Source organism: Micropterus dolomieu, linkage group LG14 (assembly GCF_021292245.1).
Source record: "Micropterus dolomieu isolate WLL.071019.BEF.003 ecotype Adirondacks linkage group LG14, ASM2129224v1, whole genome shotgun sequence".
NCBI lineage: Eukaryota > Metazoa > Chordata > Actinopteri > Centrarchiformes > Centrarchidae > Micropterus > Micropterus dolomieu.
The window spans coordinates 1,359,548-1,378,874 of record NC_060163.1 but is presented as its reverse complement, the minus strand read 5'-3'; the positions used below and the strand labels follow the sequence as shown (position 1 = coordinate 1,378,874).

The following is a 19,327-nucleotide window of genomic DNA, read 5'->3' as shown; positions in this document are numbered from 1 at the left end:
ATGCGATACGCCAGACCCAACAATGCAGAAGAGCTGAAGGCCACTATCAGAGCAACCTGGGCTCTCATAACACCTGAGCAGTGCCACAGACTGATCGACTCCATGCCACGCCGCATTGCTGCAGTATTCAGGCAAAAGGGTCCCCAACTAAGTATTGAGTGCTGTACATGCTCATACTTTTCATGTTCATACTTTTCAGTTGGCCAACATTTCTAAAAATCCTTTTTTTGTATTGGTCTTAAGTAATATTCTAATTCTCGGAGATACTGAATTTGGGATTTTCATTAGTTGTCAGTTTTAATCATCACAATTAAATGAAATAAACATTTGAAATATATCAGTCTGTGTGTAATGAATGAATATAATATCAAAGTTTCACTTTTTGAATGGAATTACTGAAATAAATCAACTTTTTGATGATATTCTAATTATATGACCAGCACCTGTAAACAGTTACACACAGCTACGATCTTGCTCGGCTGTCTCTCAAACCCTTCCAGAATGTCAGAGATCTCCTCTGCCACTACTTTGTCAGTTTGCGATTTGCACACTGGTGTGGAGGACCTTCTGCTTTGCACTGCCCTGGCTTGTGTAGTGCACTGTAACAGTGAGATAGTGATCCTGACAGAGGCTGGTCCATCCATCTGATGTGATGGCCAGCTTTTGCACGTCCTTCAGCTCAGTGATCACGTTGGCCTTTTCTACACCCTACCAGGTAATAATTAATGTGTCACTGAGGTAACTCTTCAGTCATCCTCCCACTAGATGCCTGCGTGAAGGGGCTTTGGAGTGGTTTTGTTTAATTTTAGCTCCAACTTTAACAAAAAGGTTGCAAAATCTTTTAATGAATTATTGAACCACCCATAGATAAACTACCAGCTGGTTAATGGTTACTCTTAATTTGAGGTGGGTAAGGTAGCCAAAATCAAGTACTACGGTAAAAGTGGGATCATAATAACAAAATAATGTACTGAGAAAATTACAAAGTAGTGAGTAGCTTAAAAACACTGGGCCTTTTTATGTAGATGTGACTTGCGTATTTCAGTTACAGATGGTCTTCCTCAGGTAAAGGTAAAGAAGCGAACATACACTTGTATTTATTTGTGATGAAATGACAAGTCATCAGAATCAGAAGAAGCTTTATTGCCAAGTAGTGTTTTATACATACAAGGAATTTGCTTTGGTGTTAAGGTGCTACACGTAGACAGACATACAGCTGACATAAATAGATGTAGAAATATATAAATATGGAATAAACAAATGCAAGTTATATAAGAATAACAGAAGAATAGAGAAAAATAATACAACTGACAATATAAAAAAATAATAATAAAAATAACAATGGAACAACAATTTACAGTTGACAACAAATTAACAACAAATAAGTGCAATGTGCCAGGTTCGTGCATGATATGACATGAAGTGATATTTACACGTGCAGAGACGATTGTATTATTTGAAAGTGGGGAGTGTCAGTAGGGGACCCGGGCCTTGTTAATGAGGCTAGCCGCAGACGGGTAGAAGCTGTTTTTGTGGTGAGAGGTTTTGGTCCTGATGGACCGCAACCTCCTGCCAGAGGGGAGAGTCTGAAACAGTTTGTGTCCGGGGTGGGAGGGGTCAGCTGCAATCTGTCCTGCTCACCTCAGAGTCCTCAGGGAGTACAGGTCCAGAAGAGAAGGAAGATTGCAGCCAATCAGCTTCTCTGCAGAGCGAATGAGGCTGCAGCCTGCCCTTGTCCCGGGCAGTGGCAGCATCGTACCAGATGGTGATGGAGGAGGTGAGGATGGACTCAGTGATGGCGGTGTAGAAGTGCACCATCATTGTCTTTGGCAGGGTGAACTTCTTCAGCTGCTGCAGGAAGTACATCCTCTGCTGGGCCTTCTTGGTGAGGGAGGTGATGTTCAGCTCCCACTTGAGGTTCTGGGAGATGATGGTGCCCAGGAAGCGGAAGGTGTCCACAGTGATGACTGGGGAGTCACACAGGATGATGGAGGAGGGTGGGGCTGGGCTTTTCCTGAAGTCCACGACCACCTCCACTGTCTTCAGAGCGTTGAGCTCCAGACTGTTGGCTGCACCAGGTCACCAGATGGTCCATCTCCCACCTGTAGGCGGACTCATCCCCACCCAATGAGCCCAATGAGGGTGGTGTCATCCGCAAACTTCAGGAGCTTGACAGACTGGTGACTGGAGGTGCAGCTGTTGGTGTACAGGGAGAAGAGAAGGGGGGAAAGAACGCAGCCTTGAGGGGAACTGGTGCTGATGGTCCTGGAGTGTGAGACATATTTTCCCATCTTGACGTGCTGCTTCCTGTCTTGTCAGGAAGTCTGTGATCCACCTGCAGGAGGAGTCAAGCACGTTCAGCTGAGAGAGCTTGTCCTGCAGCAGGGCCAGGATGATGGTGTTGAAAGCAGAGCTGAAGTCCGCAAACAGGATCCTGGCGTAGGTTCCTGGGGAGTCCAGGTGCTGGAGGATGTAGTGAAGGGCCATGTTTACTAGCTGGGCTGGGGCGATTTGTCGACGTAATCGATTACGTAAATATGTCGACGCATCCGGTGTGGGATTATCCCGGACAAGCTCCAGCTACAAGACCGCGCCTTCGACCATCGAGTATTTCAGACAGACACTCAACAACGTGCTGCTCCGTGAGCTCTGTGAACTGGAAACAGCTTCACTGCAGCACAGCTGCTGTCCACGAACACGTGAAACGAAAGTATCCCGCAGCACTTTGTCTAGATGGCAGCACTGCAAATCATGTTTCCTTTCTGTCGCCACACAAGCACGGCACATAATCAGCATGAGGACACATAGTATTTCTTCATTGCCTTCATGTTAAAAGTAATTTCTGCCCCGCTGCTGTCATGGTAACATAACGTTACACCGCGAGTCATGTAACGATTGGCTGTTTCATATTTTCTGTTTCTTTAACGGCCACGTATGAGCGAGAAAACGGCTGAATCTAATTACAGACAATCTGTGACTGTCTGGACAGTCTGAGTCCTTTCAGGTGTTCACTGATGCAGAAATACATTTTATTATCGTACTGCATTACTCAATATTGAAATGAATCCATGTCAGAAACATTTAAAGTTTGAAGTAAAGTAGCCTAATTAATGTCTGTTATTGTTATTATCAGAACACATCAGTGAGGTGGAAATTTGATTCATTATTCTAATGTGCTTCATCAGGATGATTGAATAAAATATAGATTTATTGATTAGACATGTTTTTGATATTTATTTATGATAAATTGGTATGTTAATCGAGTAATAGGCTACTTTTCTTTCTTTAGAATAAACAAAATTAGTCGTTAGATTAATCGACTAATCGAAAAAATAATCGTTAGATTTAATAGACTTAAAAAATAATCTATGTACAGCCCTAATGTTTACTGCTATCATCTACAGACCTGTTGGCTCTGTAGGCGAACTGCAGGGGGTCCAGGAGTGGATCTGGGATGGATTTAAGGTGGGACAACACAAGGTGCTCAAAGGACTTCATAACCACAGAGGTCAGGGCGACGGGTCTGTAGACGTTTAGTCCTGTGGTCCTTGGTTTCTTGGGGACAGGGATGATGGTGGAGGCTTTGAAGCAGGCTGGCACATGGCATGTCTCCAGTGGGGTGTTAAAAATGTCTGTAAACACCGGAGACAGCTGATCAGCACAGTGCTTCAGGGTGGATGAAGACACAGTCCGGCCCCGCAGCTTTGCAGGGTTTCTACCTCCTGAACAGTCGGTTGACGTCCCTCTCTAGGATGGTAAGAGAGGGGGAGGAGGTGGGGGTGAGATGGTGGACTGTGGCCGATCAGTGGTGTGACTGGGGATGGTGTCAGGTCTGTCCCACTGTCTTTCAAAGCGACAGTAAAACTGGTTCAACTCGTTGGCAAGGCGTGAGCCGTTCATGGAGTGGGGATTCTGGTTTGTAGCTGGTGATCTGTCTGAATCCTTGCCAGACAGAGGCGGAGTCATTATTTGAGAACTGAAGTTGTAGTCTCTCTGCATACAGCTGTTTAGCATCTCGCACCGCCTTGCTAAACCTGTACTTCGACTCCTTAAACCTGGCCCGGTCTCCACTTCTAAACGCCTCTTCCTTTTCCAACCTCAGCTGTCTGAGCTTAGCTGTGAACCAGGGTTTGTCATTTCCTAAACTCCTGATTAGATTACCTGCCACATTGACACTAAGTCTGAATCTCTCAAGTGTGATTACAAACTACTACATTAATTTTATAGTCTAAGTAAAGATTGTTTAAAAGTATACATTATTTTCTTGTTGTCTCCTATAATAAATAATGATTTAGCAAACAAATCAGTTTAGGAGATAATTCTGTGATGTTTCAGAATGTGTTGCCTAATAAATACAGGTGTGTTCACTTCATTTTTACCTCAGGAAGATCATCTGTTGTTGGAACATTATATCAGTCACATTCACATGAAAAGTAGTTTGTTTTTTGTGTGTATGGTGGCACACCACTCATACACTGTTTTGCTTGAATATTTACATTATGGTAGAAAGCAGAGTAGTAGTTTTGAAGCATGATATACTGTGCATAGCTGTTTATTATTAAACATATTAGCACAACATATCAGTCCCTGCTCTCCGTCAGCTCAGTGTAAGCACGGTTCTCTGATGTGCTGACTTCCCAACCGGAGCCCGCTCCACTGTGAACTAAATTTTCATCTGTAAATATTAGCTGCTAGTACTATTTCAGAGCCATACTACCATGCTTTAGCTTCAGCCATTAGTAGAGTCATGTGGATGCTTTACTGCAGTAAAATAACAAAACACAAGGGACCTGACCTCACCTGGGACCAGCTGACCACCTGCTCTTAACAGATCATGAATTAATTAAATGGTAAATAATAGTACTGGGCAACAATTAAAAATTTTAATTGCATGATTTTATTCTATATTCTAAGTTTTTTCTGTAGTTTTATTTGTTGTTTTCAATTGACTTTGCCCAATTATGTATAATGTCCTTGTTGATATTGGTAAAGTACATTGTATAACATTTTTCCAATGAACCTCATTCATAAAAGTGGGACATCTGTCAATGCTCTTGTCCCCACAGGAGTGACACCATGTTGGATGCAGATGGAGACTTTGACCTGGACGACACAATGGACGTGGCCCGCCATGTGGAGGAGCTGCTGCGCAGGCCTATGGCAAACCAGTGGAGCAGCCAGCAGTCCTGAACCCGAGCCTGCATTACCCCTTCAGGTTTTCTCCTTCTTATCCAACAGAAACACCTTAACCTGTAATTTCTACCGGACTGCAACAACAGAAAAACATTTCCTGTCTTTGTCGATTACTCTGTCAGATCCACATTACAACTGACTGTTCATCTTCAGTTTTAGCTGCCCAATGGAGTTTTGGAAGAGAACATGTCTGGTAATGAATAACCTTCTGCTTGCACAAGTGTCTGTGTAGAGAAAGTAAACCTACCATCAAGAGTCAATGTTACTGGCATTTGACAGAGGCCGCTGTTATTGTCCTCTCCCACTTTCTCAGGGCTGTCTTATGGAGCTGATTTTGGTCAATGGGATTTTTATACAAAACTGAGTCACTGCGTTAGTTTTTATGTGCTATCATGTGTTTGATGAGCTTTTAGCTGGCACTGGCAGATTTTCACATAAAATTCACAGTAAACAAGCTAGCTTCTCTTATTTTTTAAAAGGGTGTTTTCCAGTTTACACAATTAACATTGGTTAATGTGACTAAATCAAAATAATAACTTTTATTTTTTTTAATCTAGAAAATTCTTATATAAAAACAAGACTTATAGTAAGACTATGTAACCTTTGTGGAAAATCAGCCACTGTGACCATAAGTAGTATTTGCAGGACGATGGCAAATTGTCCTTTATTTCCCTGAGTCAGTTTCTTTAAAGGCGTCCACATTAGGCGCACTGACAGAGAGGGTGCAATGGGACAACAAGCAGCAGCAACAAACATGTCTGCAAGTCAAGTACATTGGAGCTGTCAAGAAGTGCACAAACGTGCCAACAAAGGCAGGAAAGAACAAGATTGCTAAGTAAACATGGATGTAAACAGTTTGCCAGTACCAGTCACCAAGTGATACCGATACCAATAGTGCTTCATTCGATACCTTGCGTGAAATTCCACTTGTTGAAGTCATAGTAGCTGATAAACAAGCAAGGTGGTTTACAATATTGGGAAATGTGTCAGATTGCTCCTCATCCTAATTAGGTTATCCTCAGAGGAAGGACGACAGCTTGGGTTTGAATCATCACATGATTTGTGGAAAACAAATTTAAGTTAAATCTTTCATATGTATGTTGAAATTCAACAACAGAATTATTTTGTTAACTTTAGATCAATAAACTGTTTGAAAGATCTCCACGAGAGCTTTTTCCCTTAGTGGTGAGTCGCAAACCTCCTCTAAAAAAGACGACAGTAAGAAGTAAAAAATTTCTAAGGAGTCTACTACACTAAAGAGTCAAACAGAGGAGAGTCTGCACATCCAGCCGACCACACCAACTACATCTGATATTAGCTGCAGCCGGAGGCTCCGTGAGTAAAATCAGCTGGTTTCTGCTGCGCCACAGAAGCGTTTAATTGATATGATGGAACGCAGCGATTGATCAGTGACGAGTGAAGTGAATAGCAAATAAAAATGTACAGAGTAAATGATACGAGAAGATGAAACCATTGGAAAGCCAAGCTTGTGGTGATAAACTTGCCTGAGACCGCAGCCGAAGGTGAGCGGCTGTTAAAATCACGCATGGACTTACAAGCAGCTGCAGGCACATGAGGGGGGAAAAAAGAGGCATGCGCTTTTCTTTCTTTCAGGTGTGTTGCTTACGTATTTGGCTGCAAGCAAAACCATACAAATAGTCTTTTTTTTGCCACGATCTGTTTAAAAAACATATCGAATGAAGTACTGGTTTCTCGATACTGGGCTGTTTGACTATTTCGGTCGATACCTTAAAGGTATCGAGTAGCGATACCCATCCCTAGTGATGCTGTATATTGTTTTAGTGGTATTTCTGAATTCTTTCCTCAGCAGTTAGAGAGTTGAACTTTGGGTGAACTGTAAAATCACAAAGCTAAAACCACTTTCTCTAATTAAAACGCTGACACGGCAATCAGCTGAGTTAAAAACCCACAGCAAGTTGTGATTTAGTTGGATCCGTTCTAAACCACAGCTAATCTAGTCAGTGACACAGCAGCAGACTTGGAGTATTTACTTTTGTGATAAAACTACCAACATGTTTTCTGTAACATGCTAACACATAGTGAACTGGAACAACAGCACACTTGGAGATGACTGCTCATACTAGACCAGGTAACACTGTAGCAGCACAGCTCCTGATTGGGTTGAACAGAACAAGGGTGAGTTTATTACTTATCAATTTAACTTTTTGTAAGTGGCTGATTTGTTTTATTTCTTCTCTCAAAGGTTACATAGTCTGGGTTTAAGTACTCAAATCTTTATTTTAAATCTAACTGCTGCTGTTTGGTGCTTTTTGTATGACATTCTTTCTTAATTTCCTATTACAGCCATTCTCTGACAGTCTTTGCCTCACAGCAAAATGTTCAAGTTGTTTTAGGTGCTATAATTTGGTCAATATCTGCTTATTGATATTAACACTCTTAAAATTTTATCAGAGTTTTATATACAAATGTTTGTACAATATGATAATTTTAACTGATATTTGGTCATTACTGAAACTTTACATTGTGGCCTAATATCCATGAGAACCTGAAATGCATCCTTGGGGTTTACCAGCCTAATCAAATTAGGCTTTAACGTGAAGAGCAGTAAATAAAGTGATCACTTACCAATGTCAGGTCAGTTACATGTTACTGTGCCTGAATTTACTAAATACAGATGTTGTAGTCTGTGATCAGTGAATGCTCCGTGAATGTTTGTTCAAAATTTTAGAGGTTTGTTTGGGTCATTTAAATAAGCCTGGAAATATGGAAAGGAATCCCTGACAGTCACCAGTTAGTCTAATTGTTAACTCTAACTGGCATTTGTTTACCCCAAGTACTTAAAAAGTGCTGGTTCATAAGTGTTTCACTTTCATTAAGTCTCAGAAAAAACAGTTTCAATAAAGACAATAGTCAAAATATCCTGACTTTAATGCCTAATATAGATCTAGCTCCAAAAACTCTGGAAACTGCATGTTTCATAATGCAACTCAGTTGCATGTCCATCCCAGGCACACCCATGTCTGTGAAACTCCACACATTGCGTCTGTTATAAATGTAGTTTCCAAACCCAAACCAAGTTTACGGAAGTCCCCTGAGATATTTTCTCAGAGGTAGTTGGTCTCACAGGCTGCACAGAACCTGTGGGGTGGAAATGTTAGAAATACTGATGTGGAAATGTATGCACACAGATTGCTAAACCAAGAGAACAGATAAGACATGTTGGGAAATTATAGTTGAAGGGATGCACAGTCAAGATGCATGTATTGCAACAATAAGACTTCTGACCATATGAAGGAAATGGGTGCAGGGTCAGGTAGTGTATAGGCAGTGTCATCTGTAATTCATACCCACTAAATAATAATGTAAATTTTATTCCAGAAGAACAGACCTTTTCATTTAACTAAACATTAACATTACTGAACATATTAGGGTTTATCAGTCCATGTGTATTTATCCGCTCACTCATTGTAACAAGATGTGGCCATGGATTTCCACACCAGTATTGTTTCCACACCAGTATTGTTTCCGCACCAGTATTGTTTCTGCTAGATGAGCACCTCCATGAGGCTGAGACGTCATCCCAAAACTCACTGCCATCAGAGTAATGTTTCTAAACGGAGGATATCTTGGTTTGGAACCCAGGGGCAGTGTTTGCAGGACTTCACTGTACCTCCTAAGATCCTTCATCAGGATTTAACAGAAGTGCTCCTCTCATGCACTGTATTAACTGCCTGGCACTTAATTTCTGTCAAAACCCAACGTGAGCTGGACATTTAGCCTTCGCCAGTCTAAACTTGCTTAAAACTAAAAAACTATTCATTTTTAATAGAATATTTCAATACAATCTTGTGCAGTCAAACCACAGACCCAGTGGATACACAAAAGTGCTAACCGGCTCAACCAGAAATGACAAACTTAGTTGTTCATGTTGCTGTCAATTCTAGCATCATGTGTTGCTTTGTCGAAGTTGGACTGTGGCAGTAACCGTTAATGACTATTACATGTTCATAGATAATCTTAAACATATTCCATGTATGAAATTGTGTTGGCAAAATGGAACCTTAAGTGCTTTGTATGGTCCTTAAGTGCTTTGTACGGTCTTGCAAGCTAAGCTTAGATTCCTTTAGAATGCTTAAACCTCAAACTTCATCATACTACTTTCAGTGTACGTTCAGCACTGCTTCTGAAACGGTTCTGCTCTACATAGAAAGCTTTTTCTAGATTCTCAGTTAGCCTGAAATAACACTCAGTAAATGGTTCTTTTGTGTGGCGATACAGAGGCTCTGTAGATCTGATTGTTGAAGAACAGCACTTTTGATGCAGGATATTTTAAAGCCATTGTCACTAACACTGCACTACTACCAGCCTCAACCAAGGAATGTCTAGTCCTTTCAGAAAACACAACTCACTTAGCATGAAAGTTAACACAGTAAACCTCAGGAAAACTCACTGTGAAATAAAGATAGATGAGTCTATATCAACCAAATAATACCTGATGACTCGAGTGTAGATGGGATTCTTTTCTAACTCTCGTGCCACTTTTGCCTCTTATGCTTATTGTTATATTGTTATTGAAAAACCAAAACACAAACTTTTGTTCTAAATTAGCTAAAGTGATCAAGCACTTTGATGCTCACACCAGCAGTTATTGGATGTTATTGCTAATGCAGCACCTCTCCTGTTTGTCTTACAATCAACTTATTGTATGTTTGTCTTTAGTGTAAATCAGTTTTCTAGCTCGCTGCTGCCATGTGTTTGCTACCTTTTGTACAGTTTGTGGCTTGTTTGGGAATTTCTTATTATCTTCCATATTGTGCTACATTTTGCTGTAAGGTTGATGTTGGAATTAGGGACATAAAAATAAAGGTTTTTCTAATTAATCATATTCTGTTGTTGTGGTTTATACACATTATGTATTGTTGAGTCTCATGTGATGTTTATTTCACAGAGGGCATCACCTTGCTAATATATTTTTACGCCTGCTTGAGAAGAAGTCGTCCGTAGTGATGGACTCATTACATTTACTCGAGTACTGTAGCCAAGTTAAAAATAATATAGGTACTTGCAAATATAGTTGCTTTCACTCTAGCTGCTCATGACACTGTAATGTAAGACATACAAAAATTCTGTGAAATCAACTAGTCTTTGTTTTGTTTGTTTCAGTTTCAAGTTGATCCAAATAAAAATGTAGTTTTAATTTTTGGCCTATTTCAGAACGTAACTTGGTGTTTTATAGCTCTGATCAGCATTATCCTAGGCTTCCCAGCATGTATTGTTAGAGTTAAGTCTTCGCACTAGAAGAAGACCCTTAAGGACCTTTTGGGGTTCCTCAGTTCAAAACGGTTCCTTAAGGAACCCCACAAAAGGAACCACTCATTAATATGATCATTTTTATTAGGCCTGTTATTATCATTATTGATATTAATATGTTAAGTTCTTGGATACATTTTACAGGTTCAACCTAAAGTGCCGCGTAAAAAATTTGATTTCTCTTTGTGGTTCTTGATGATACAGTCACCAACACTGGCAACGAGTTTGGCTACCTATCACTCTGTGTGACTTCATGTTTACTCCTCGTGGTTCGTTGGTAAAAAGTCAATATGAACTGGACCAGAACTAAAATGCAACAGATGAACCGAACTACAGGTGTGAAAGCAGCTTGCAGCTTGTCTGCTCTATTTGTACCAAGCGGGAAGCTTGCGGTCTGAGACGGGAAGCCAATGCGGAAGTCCCTTAAACCTGCATTCTATCGAACGGCCAGCAGGGGGTGACTTCTGGTTGCAAAAAGAAGTCCGGTTCCATTAGAAATAATGGTAAAATGACCCTACTTCTCAGCTGATTTATTACCCCAGTAAACACTTTCCTAATGAGTTTATGGTCTCAGTCTCTAGTTTCAGGTCTTCTTCAACACGGCATGATGTTCATTTAGTAAATTATTGTCCCATTTAGAGGAAAATAGACCATAAAGCAGAGTATGCTTCAGGGCGGGATTATCTGTGATTGACGAGTCGTGACCATGGTGACCTGTCAATCAGGCTAGAGTGACTCGTACCCACGGCTCTGTGTAAATTTAACCAGCCCTGTTGAAAAAGCGTATTAGGAGTTGGCTGTTCACTTTCTCTGGTGAGTACATTTAGTTTTAAGACTGTTCTCTAGACAAACTTATCAGCCCTGTTAAAATGACAGTTAACTCGAATTACAGATGCACCTAGCTAAGCAAGCTAGCTAGCTCCACACACGGCCGTTAGCTCCACAGTCTCGTGATAATCTGGTCACGTCCAGTGCTGCTGGTTGCAGAAAATCAACATGGCAGCGCCCTATTGGCCAAACTCGAGGCTTCAAAATGGCAGTCCACAAACCAACGGGTGACGTCACCATGACTACGTCCACTCATAGGTGTCATTTACACTTGGGACGCTGTGGACATGTGCCCACCACATTTTGAAATGGTTGATTTTTGTCTTCATTAGTTTTTGAAAGCATTTAAAAAATGTTTTTGAAAAATAGCACCAACAACTAACAAATGAAAATGCTTTGAGATTATTTGAGTTTTTTTGCACAATAAGAAAACATGCAATACTTATTATATGTAGAAGAAACAAATGTGCGTTGTCCAAAAAAAAAACAAGCTGCTGATTACTGCATTATATTGTTATATTTTTATATTTATGAATTGTCTCCTGCCAGCTGAATCTTTTCTTTGGCATTTCCACCGTATATTGGAGCAGAAAATGTCTGAAAAATGCAGGAAATTAAGTGTTTAATGCTCCAATTTTTTCAAATATTTCAGCATTTCCTATTTCTTCAACATATTAAAAATCTTCTCGTCTTGTTCTCATGCATCGTCACATCTCGTGACCCAAAGTGTATCATCACACCCCTAATCTAAGACCTCATGTCACCACCACTTTTCAACACAAAGTGACGCCCTTGCATCCACTTATATACAGTGTATGCTTTGTACCCAGCTGTTGCTGAAAAAAGGTGCAGACTGTATAAGAGCCCACTAGAGGTCCTTGTCCCTCTGAAATGAGCCATCACCGCTTTTCTGAAAGATATGCAAAGGAATATCAGGAGATGACAATAAAACAAGCCCTTGGTTTTACGGCACCCGGCAGGCTGGTGTTCACACAAAGCTGATGGGTCACAGAGTTTGGTGCAACAAAGCCACGGCTAAAAAAAACAAAAAAAAAAACAAGTTCAAATGTAGCCACATCACCAACCAATTTGAAACGACACATTGAGTTGAAGCAGCCGAGCAGTCTTGGGAAATATGTGCAAGTGAATGATGATCACAAGAAATAATTAACAAAGGGTGAGACCACAAGCCAACATTTTGTAAAGGACAAAACGGAAGAAATGAATGTGAACTGTGACATTAGTTAAACATTCTAATTTGTGACGTTTTATTCTCTGTGAACTGAACTTTGGGTTTGCGATTGTGAAGTCATGGAGTGAACTTCTATATCACTGCAGCAAGATGAGAGGATTAATAGTCTGACTTGAGATCATGTTTACAGAAAAAATACAGTTGCATTTCCTTTTTGTTTGTCTGCTATTATTATGGAAAACACAATAACCAATTTAATGATAATAGTTGCTACCATTATATAACTATAATTCAGAACATTTATTGAATCACCACCCTCTGATTTGCTCAGTTGTACATATTATGTTATATTATTATGTGGATAAGAGATGAAAGAGAAAAAAGTGTGTCCTGCAAATGTCAAGAAAATTCAACAGACCATTGTCACCGAATCCATACCAGTGTGTGGAGTAAAAGGAAATAACAATTCAGTCGGATTATCAGGCATGGAAATTCACATAGTTCCAGTATTTTTTTTAAGGAAAATGCAATTCCAGAAGCAAAGTAAAATATTTTACAGATTTTTAAAAGTTTTAACCTGTAACATTATTTCAGGGTGTGGAACCGATGTTGAATCAGATTTAGATGGATGATAAAAGTATTCAGTTTTTCAAGTCCATTTTCATGAGTGCAACCCTCATACATACTACTGCTGCTCATCCCACAAATGCATGTTCCTTACAAATGTGGCACTATTTAAAAGGGAAATAATCAGCCTTTCCAGATTTAATGCCAAGAAGCATTGTTACAACAAAGACACAATCTACCAAACACAAATTTCCTTACTTTTTGTTTATAATAATAATTCATATAATGTAATCTGATGTAATGTAATTTTTATTATGCGTTGGTTAGTTAGTTAGATAAATGTAGTGGAGAAAAATGCACCTAAAAAAAGTACCTCCAAATTGTCCTCAAAGTTCATCAATTAACATTGGCTCTGTAGAATATTAGACGTCTGTGACCTCATTAACGCTTTCATTTGGTTAGTTGGTCAGTTCCCATTCCATGCTGAATGTTGTTTTCATGTTGTGTTAAGATGTGCCACTTGATGCACATGTGTTTTTTGCTTAATGAACCCTCTGTGCATACTCTAGAAGGTCTGACCCCATTTGAAGGGGGGTTTGGGGTAATACGTACTATGAGCCTAACAGCCATGTCAACAGTAAACAGAAGATGTTTACTCTACTGTGTCTACCCTGTAGTCAGCTCTAGTCAGATTAATATTGATAGATTACGACACTTTACAAGCAAATATATGAACCCTCTGTCCTGGCTGTGCTTTGAACATTGTTTTCAGCGGAGAGCATCCAGCATGCCATTAAAGCTGATCTGAATTTGAGTCATTAAGTTCAAAGATTTTCACTTCCTGCTTTTAATCAATGTTATCACATCAAGCTTGTATCTGAAATCAGGCCACTTCTGTAATATTCTTATCATATGACAAATTGATCACGTGACAGTGTCCTCGGTAGAGTTCTATTTTTTTTTTTAACAGAAACTGCCTCCTCTGATTGGCTGTTAGTTATAATCCAGGCAGCAGCTCTCTCTCTCTGATTGGCCAGCAGCCCTTCAGTAAAGCAACGCTTCCTGGTTATTTGCAAATGGAGAAATAAAGTTGTTTTTAAACCTGCGCTGCGGTGGGAAACTCTGGCTTCTTTTGACTGGGGACCAAAATGTCTCTGAGAAGCGGCCTTTCCCTGCTTCTGGTCGTCGTGTTCTGTGTTTTTGTAACTGCCTATTGTAAGTTTCCCACCTTAGATCACATCAAGCCAAAAGCCAGCGACAAGGCGCAGGGGGGAGCGGTGGTCGAGCTGCTCAAACGCCTGCTCGGGGACAGATCCGCGGAGTTCATAGTTTCAGTCAACAGGAGCCTTTCCAACGACAGCCTGGACGTGTGTGAGCTCAGATCCACTAAAAACAATAAGATAGTGGCTACAGGCAGCACCGGAGTGGCCGTGGCTTCTGGCATTTACAACTATTTGAAATATTTCTGCAACTGCCATGTTTCCTGGTCTGGAAACCAGCTGGACCTGCCCCGTCCTCTGCCAAAGCTCAGCGGCGTGCTGCGCATCACCACCCAGCACAGGTCGGTCACCCACGGGGTTCAGAGCCGTTATCTTCCGCTGGTCATTCGGCACACATGCAGTGACGGACAGAGCAGAGCGGACCTTTATTACACTAAAGGTCCAGAACATTTCCAGCTGTTGGTGTGAGCGCGAGCTGAGTGACGTTTCTCACCTTCATAAATGAATTAATACTCAATAATCAGCAAATTACTACTGCATGTGGAATTCACCAAGTTCTGTCACTCTTACACTGTATTTTTTTTATTAGAAGTGTAAAGTAACTTGCACTAACTCAAGTAGCCTAGTTTTTTAAAAAGTAGCTTCACATCATTAAACACTAATAATTGAATATTACTGCTACTACTTAAAATATCTCTAAAGGTGTTGCACATTTTTTATGAAAGTTAAAGGGACAGATTGCATAAAGGTTGGCTGAGTAATGCTGCCTTCCAGGCAACTTGGAACTCGGATTTTCTGACCTCCAGCTTGAAAAACTACCCTGGAACGCCACCTGAAGTCAGATTTCCTACTTTTGAACTCGGAGAAAATATATGTACCCCATACACATTTAAATTAAAATAATACATACAATCATATAGTAAATCCTGTTCTGCATGTACATTGATGTAGAAATATTTTAGGCCTATTAGGTAGTTGGCTACAGTAAATAATCTCATAAAGTCATCTTCTCTGCATAAAAGTTATTGTTAAAAATGCCAAAACATTAGGAAGCGTAACCTACAACATTGACTGACTTGATGGTTACCAACTGATGTAGCCATAGGGGTACACAGTTAACTAGTAAATGTAAATGCTCCATATTTGTATAGTGCCTTTCTAGTCTTTTCAACCACTCAAAGCGCATTCACAAATCAAACACATTCATACACCGAGCCTAAGTGCTCAAACAGAAACTACCATTCACACACATCAGTATCTTGCCCAAGGACACTTCCATGCCAACCTTCTGATTAACGGGGAACCCGCTCTATCTCCTGAGCCACAGCCGCCCCAAATCACTTGAACACGGCATAAAAACGTGTGCAAACTTGATATCACCAGCAAATTAACACGTAAACTGATCTACTAATGGTGTGCACGCAGAATGACGTCTTTCAAAAGTGCAAGATAGAACCTGTTATTCATTTACTACTTTTGCCTTAATTAATATGCAATTTGGGGGGGGGGTTCAGTTTTATTGTGCAAAGTAATGGGAGGGCAACATGCAAAATACATTTACTTACTACACACAATGTGATCTACCAAGCCTAAAAGCAATTTCATGTGAGAGCAACAGCATCTGTATTTAATACGTTTGAAAGGAAGGTGCAAGTGTTGCAGAGATGGCTGCTGTTATCGGAGCGAGAAGGAGACACAGCCGTAATGAAAGAAGATGTAGAGAAATTAAAAATAATAGATAATATTATTCTATATCCAATATATAGAAATACAATTTTTATTTTATTTATTTGATGAACTATATGAATTGAGATGTTTTGGGGGGTTTCCCTTGCACATTTCGGCTCTCCAGCCATGCCATATTGGAGCTGTTGGCTGAGCTAAGGGCTCATTTGGAACCAGTTACAAGAAGGAGTCATGCCAGGAGTCACCTGCCATGCCATGTTTTGACCTGAGTTCTTTTCTCCTTGAGATGGAAGAATTTAGCCCCCAGCTGCAGTAGAGCATGGATTACGCGTAATTACACGTGCAATATTTTAGAATGCACATGCAATTTAGTACTCTTTATTCAGGGTGTTAGTAAATCCGGCCCAAAGTGTTCTTTTGAGAGTATAATGAGCGATATAAATGTTTGCTTCATGAGCTATGAAAATGTAATAACATGTCAGACTCTATGTTCCTCTAAATTCAGACTTCCCATTAAAAAACAAGAAGAAAAGGACAAAACATTTGATTAAAAATGATATGAGGTTATTTGTCATTATACAGAAAAAGGTTGTATAACAAAACAAAATTTGTATTCCCTTCAAGCTACACTAAGTGTATATTTAAATATGGTACCATATAAAATAAAACAATATATACAGTTAGTTATACATGTTTACACACCGAAATTTGCTTCTTGGAGAATGTAAACAGCAGCAAGAAGATGATAATCTGGTTTCACCCTCACATAAAAAGTCTGACATGTGGGGAAGCAGAGTCCATCTTGACTGTGTTTGAGCACCAAGCATCATCGATGAGTCCACCTCCTCTCATCTTGGCTGATCCCAATCATAGTCCAATCATTTGGCTGTATGCTGTGTCCTCAAAGGCAGATGAAGACTGCTCTGGCTGTTGCAGTTGTAAATAATCCTTTTGGATGGCCTGTGTGCATGCTCTGTAGAATCCCCTGATAGTGCAGTTTTACTGACATCCGCGCAACACCTTTGAAAATTATTTCACACTGCCGTACATCAGATGTGTGCCAGTTGTCACGAGTCATAGAGCTGCTGAGATGTAATATAATATGTTTTATCACCAGCTAAGAACTATTTACATGCTGCTCAGCAAATAAGACAAAGTATTTTCATGACAACACTATCAATCATTTCGATGGGGGTTTGCCTGGTATGTCTGAGTTAGAACTCTATGATGGCAGCATTTGGGGAGTATGCAACCCCACCCCCCTCACAGCAAACCCATGGTTGAATGACAAATGGAGCATTGTCACACATCATTTTTCATTGTTTACTCTGAGCACTTGTACCACGGTCGGGCCCTTTAAAGGACCCTTCCTTTCAATTATCTGCATTAGACGTGCATCAGCTCCCCCCAGTTATGTCATGTGCACAGTAGTTAGAGTGAAAATCCCATGGCAAGAATGACACAGTTTTAGTTTTCCCATGATTATAAGTTAGTGGTGACAGCAACTCTTAGCTGATAGCCAGAAGCTTCAATCATTTATTTACCAGCTGCAGGTCACCAATGCTCAGATCCACTGTTTTAAAAACCAACGTGCCTCATTACTTTTAACTATATGCTATTTTAGTTCTTCTTTGGACTGCTTCCTACATCGCCACAGCAGACCATCGGTTTCTTGCTGGCAAACCGGGTCCTGCCCAACCCCACGTGGAGCTCTGATAACCCACATATTTGATTTGGCGTAGGCCTTTTTTACGCTGAATGCCCTTCCTGACACAACCCTCACCAATTTTATTTTAGCAATGTAATATGACAACTCCAATAGGAACTGGAATTTATGTGCCTTTGGTTGATCTGCATCTCCTGCGATTTGAAATTTGCAGGTGCCATATTGTGATTTTAAAAATATGAATTATTCTCCCCTACAACAAATCACCCTTTTCCCTCAAGGGGCTTTGCAGTCTGCCCCTCTGCCTTTAGACCCTCGATTGGAATGAAGGAAAACCTCGCCTTTGAACAGGCGGAAAGATAGTAAATAAACAAAAAATTAGTTACAGTATATGAAAATGTCCATTTATGAAGAATATCATTGACAGCTGTTTTTTTGATGATGTGCCATACACATATTGCAGTGACTCAGTTCACTATATTTGTGTGGATTAGAAAACAGAATCATAAATTGAGACACAGGTCAAAAGTGATGGAGCTCATGGAAAAATGTTTGATCCAGAAGAATTTCAGGGGATTCTAGAAACACCTTCAAATCTGCAGCAAGTTCTGTTTAACGACTCTTGTGGTTTTTGAAATATTTAGATGCTTTGCTCGGTGACTCAATTGTTGTGAGAGGCACAAACTGGGGTTATATGCCACAGTGACAGAATGGAAAGACACTGGAATATTTGACTATTCGCAGCTGCTTAAATCACAGCATGTTTTAATGCTAACAAAGCATTGGTTTTCTTTTTGTTTGTTTGTGATTTCTTTGTCTTGTAACTTCATTTCTTTAGGTTGAAAGAACTTCCTTTGAACAGACAGTCATTTTTAAGACTTCTAACTTTTAAAATAAACAATATATTTGTGTGTTGGTATCTAGATTCCGGTATTACCAAAACGTCTGCACCTTTAGCTATTCCTCTGTGTGGTGGGACTGGCCAAGATGGGAGAGAGAGATCGACTGGATGGCACTCAATGGAATCAATCTGCCGCTGGCTTTTACTGGCCAAGAAGCCATGTGGCAAGAGGTAAGAGCAGACCTGTTAGGCTGAAAGTGATGATATCCTAACCACAGAACAGCTCTTAGTATCAGTGTTTTGTATGTTCCGTTATTGGCTCGTGAAAGGCCGGATTCAAATATACTGTATATATTTTATGGAACAGAAATAACAAACATGACTTAATATCTGTGCTTCTAATATTATCATGTTTGACAGAAAAATGCTAGATGCTGGTTTTGTAGAAAGTTAAACAAGATAGAGGCATTATCCTCAGAGCAATATGAGGAAGAAGATACAAGCGAAGAGGAAGAGATTCCAAGCGATGGAGGGGACATGAAGTGATGAATACAAGAGCAGGAAGAGGAACTACTAACATCTTTAATTTGTCTTTGCAGTGACCGTCTCTGACTGTAGATACATGACACATACCTTGACATGTGATCATCAGCTTATAAACTTGTTGTGTGCCCTTTAGGTTTACCGAGCTCTTGGATTGAACCAGTCTGAGATTGAAGAGTTCTTCTCTGGCCCAGCGTTTCTCGCCTGGAACCGTATGGGGAACATGTTCAAGTTTGGTGGGCCTCTGCCACAGTCCTGGCATGTGAACCAGCTGTACCTCCAAGTACTAAAACCTCCAT

General features: G+C 40.3%; 2 protein-coding genes across 5 annotated transcripts in view; both read left to right on the top strand.

The window, feature by feature from the left end:
* Nucleotides 1-10,060, top strand: part of LOC123982459 (signal transducer and activator of transcription 5B-like) — a 93,524-nt gene extending 83,464 nt beyond the window's left edge. For all 4 annotated transcript variants that reach the window (XM_046067980.1, XM_046067982.1, XM_046067981.1 and 1 more), the window contains one exon: nucleotides 5,067-10,060. In XM_046067980.1, coding sequence (XP_045923936.1) covers nucleotides 5,067-5,190 — 124 coding nt within the window. In that variant the 3' untranslated portion in view covers nucleotides 5,191-10,060. The remainder of the gene's footprint in view (nucleotides 1-5,066) is intronic.
* A 4,046-nt stretch (nucleotides 10,061-14,106) lies between these two features.
* LOC123983370 (alpha-N-acetylglucosaminidase-like) overlaps nucleotides 14,107-19,327 on the top strand; it is a 15,215-nt gene continuing 9,994 nt past the window's right edge. Inside the window, exons 1-3 of the mRNA XM_046069615.1 lie at nucleotides 14,107-14,633; nucleotides 18,569-18,716; nucleotides 19,165-19,311. Coding sequence (XP_045925571.1) covers nucleotides 14,221-14,633; nucleotides 18,569-18,716; nucleotides 19,165-19,311 — 708 coding nt within the window. The 5' untranslated portion in view covers nucleotides 14,107-14,220. The remainder of the gene's footprint in view (nucleotides 14,634-18,568; nucleotides 18,717-19,164; nucleotides 19,312-19,327) is intronic.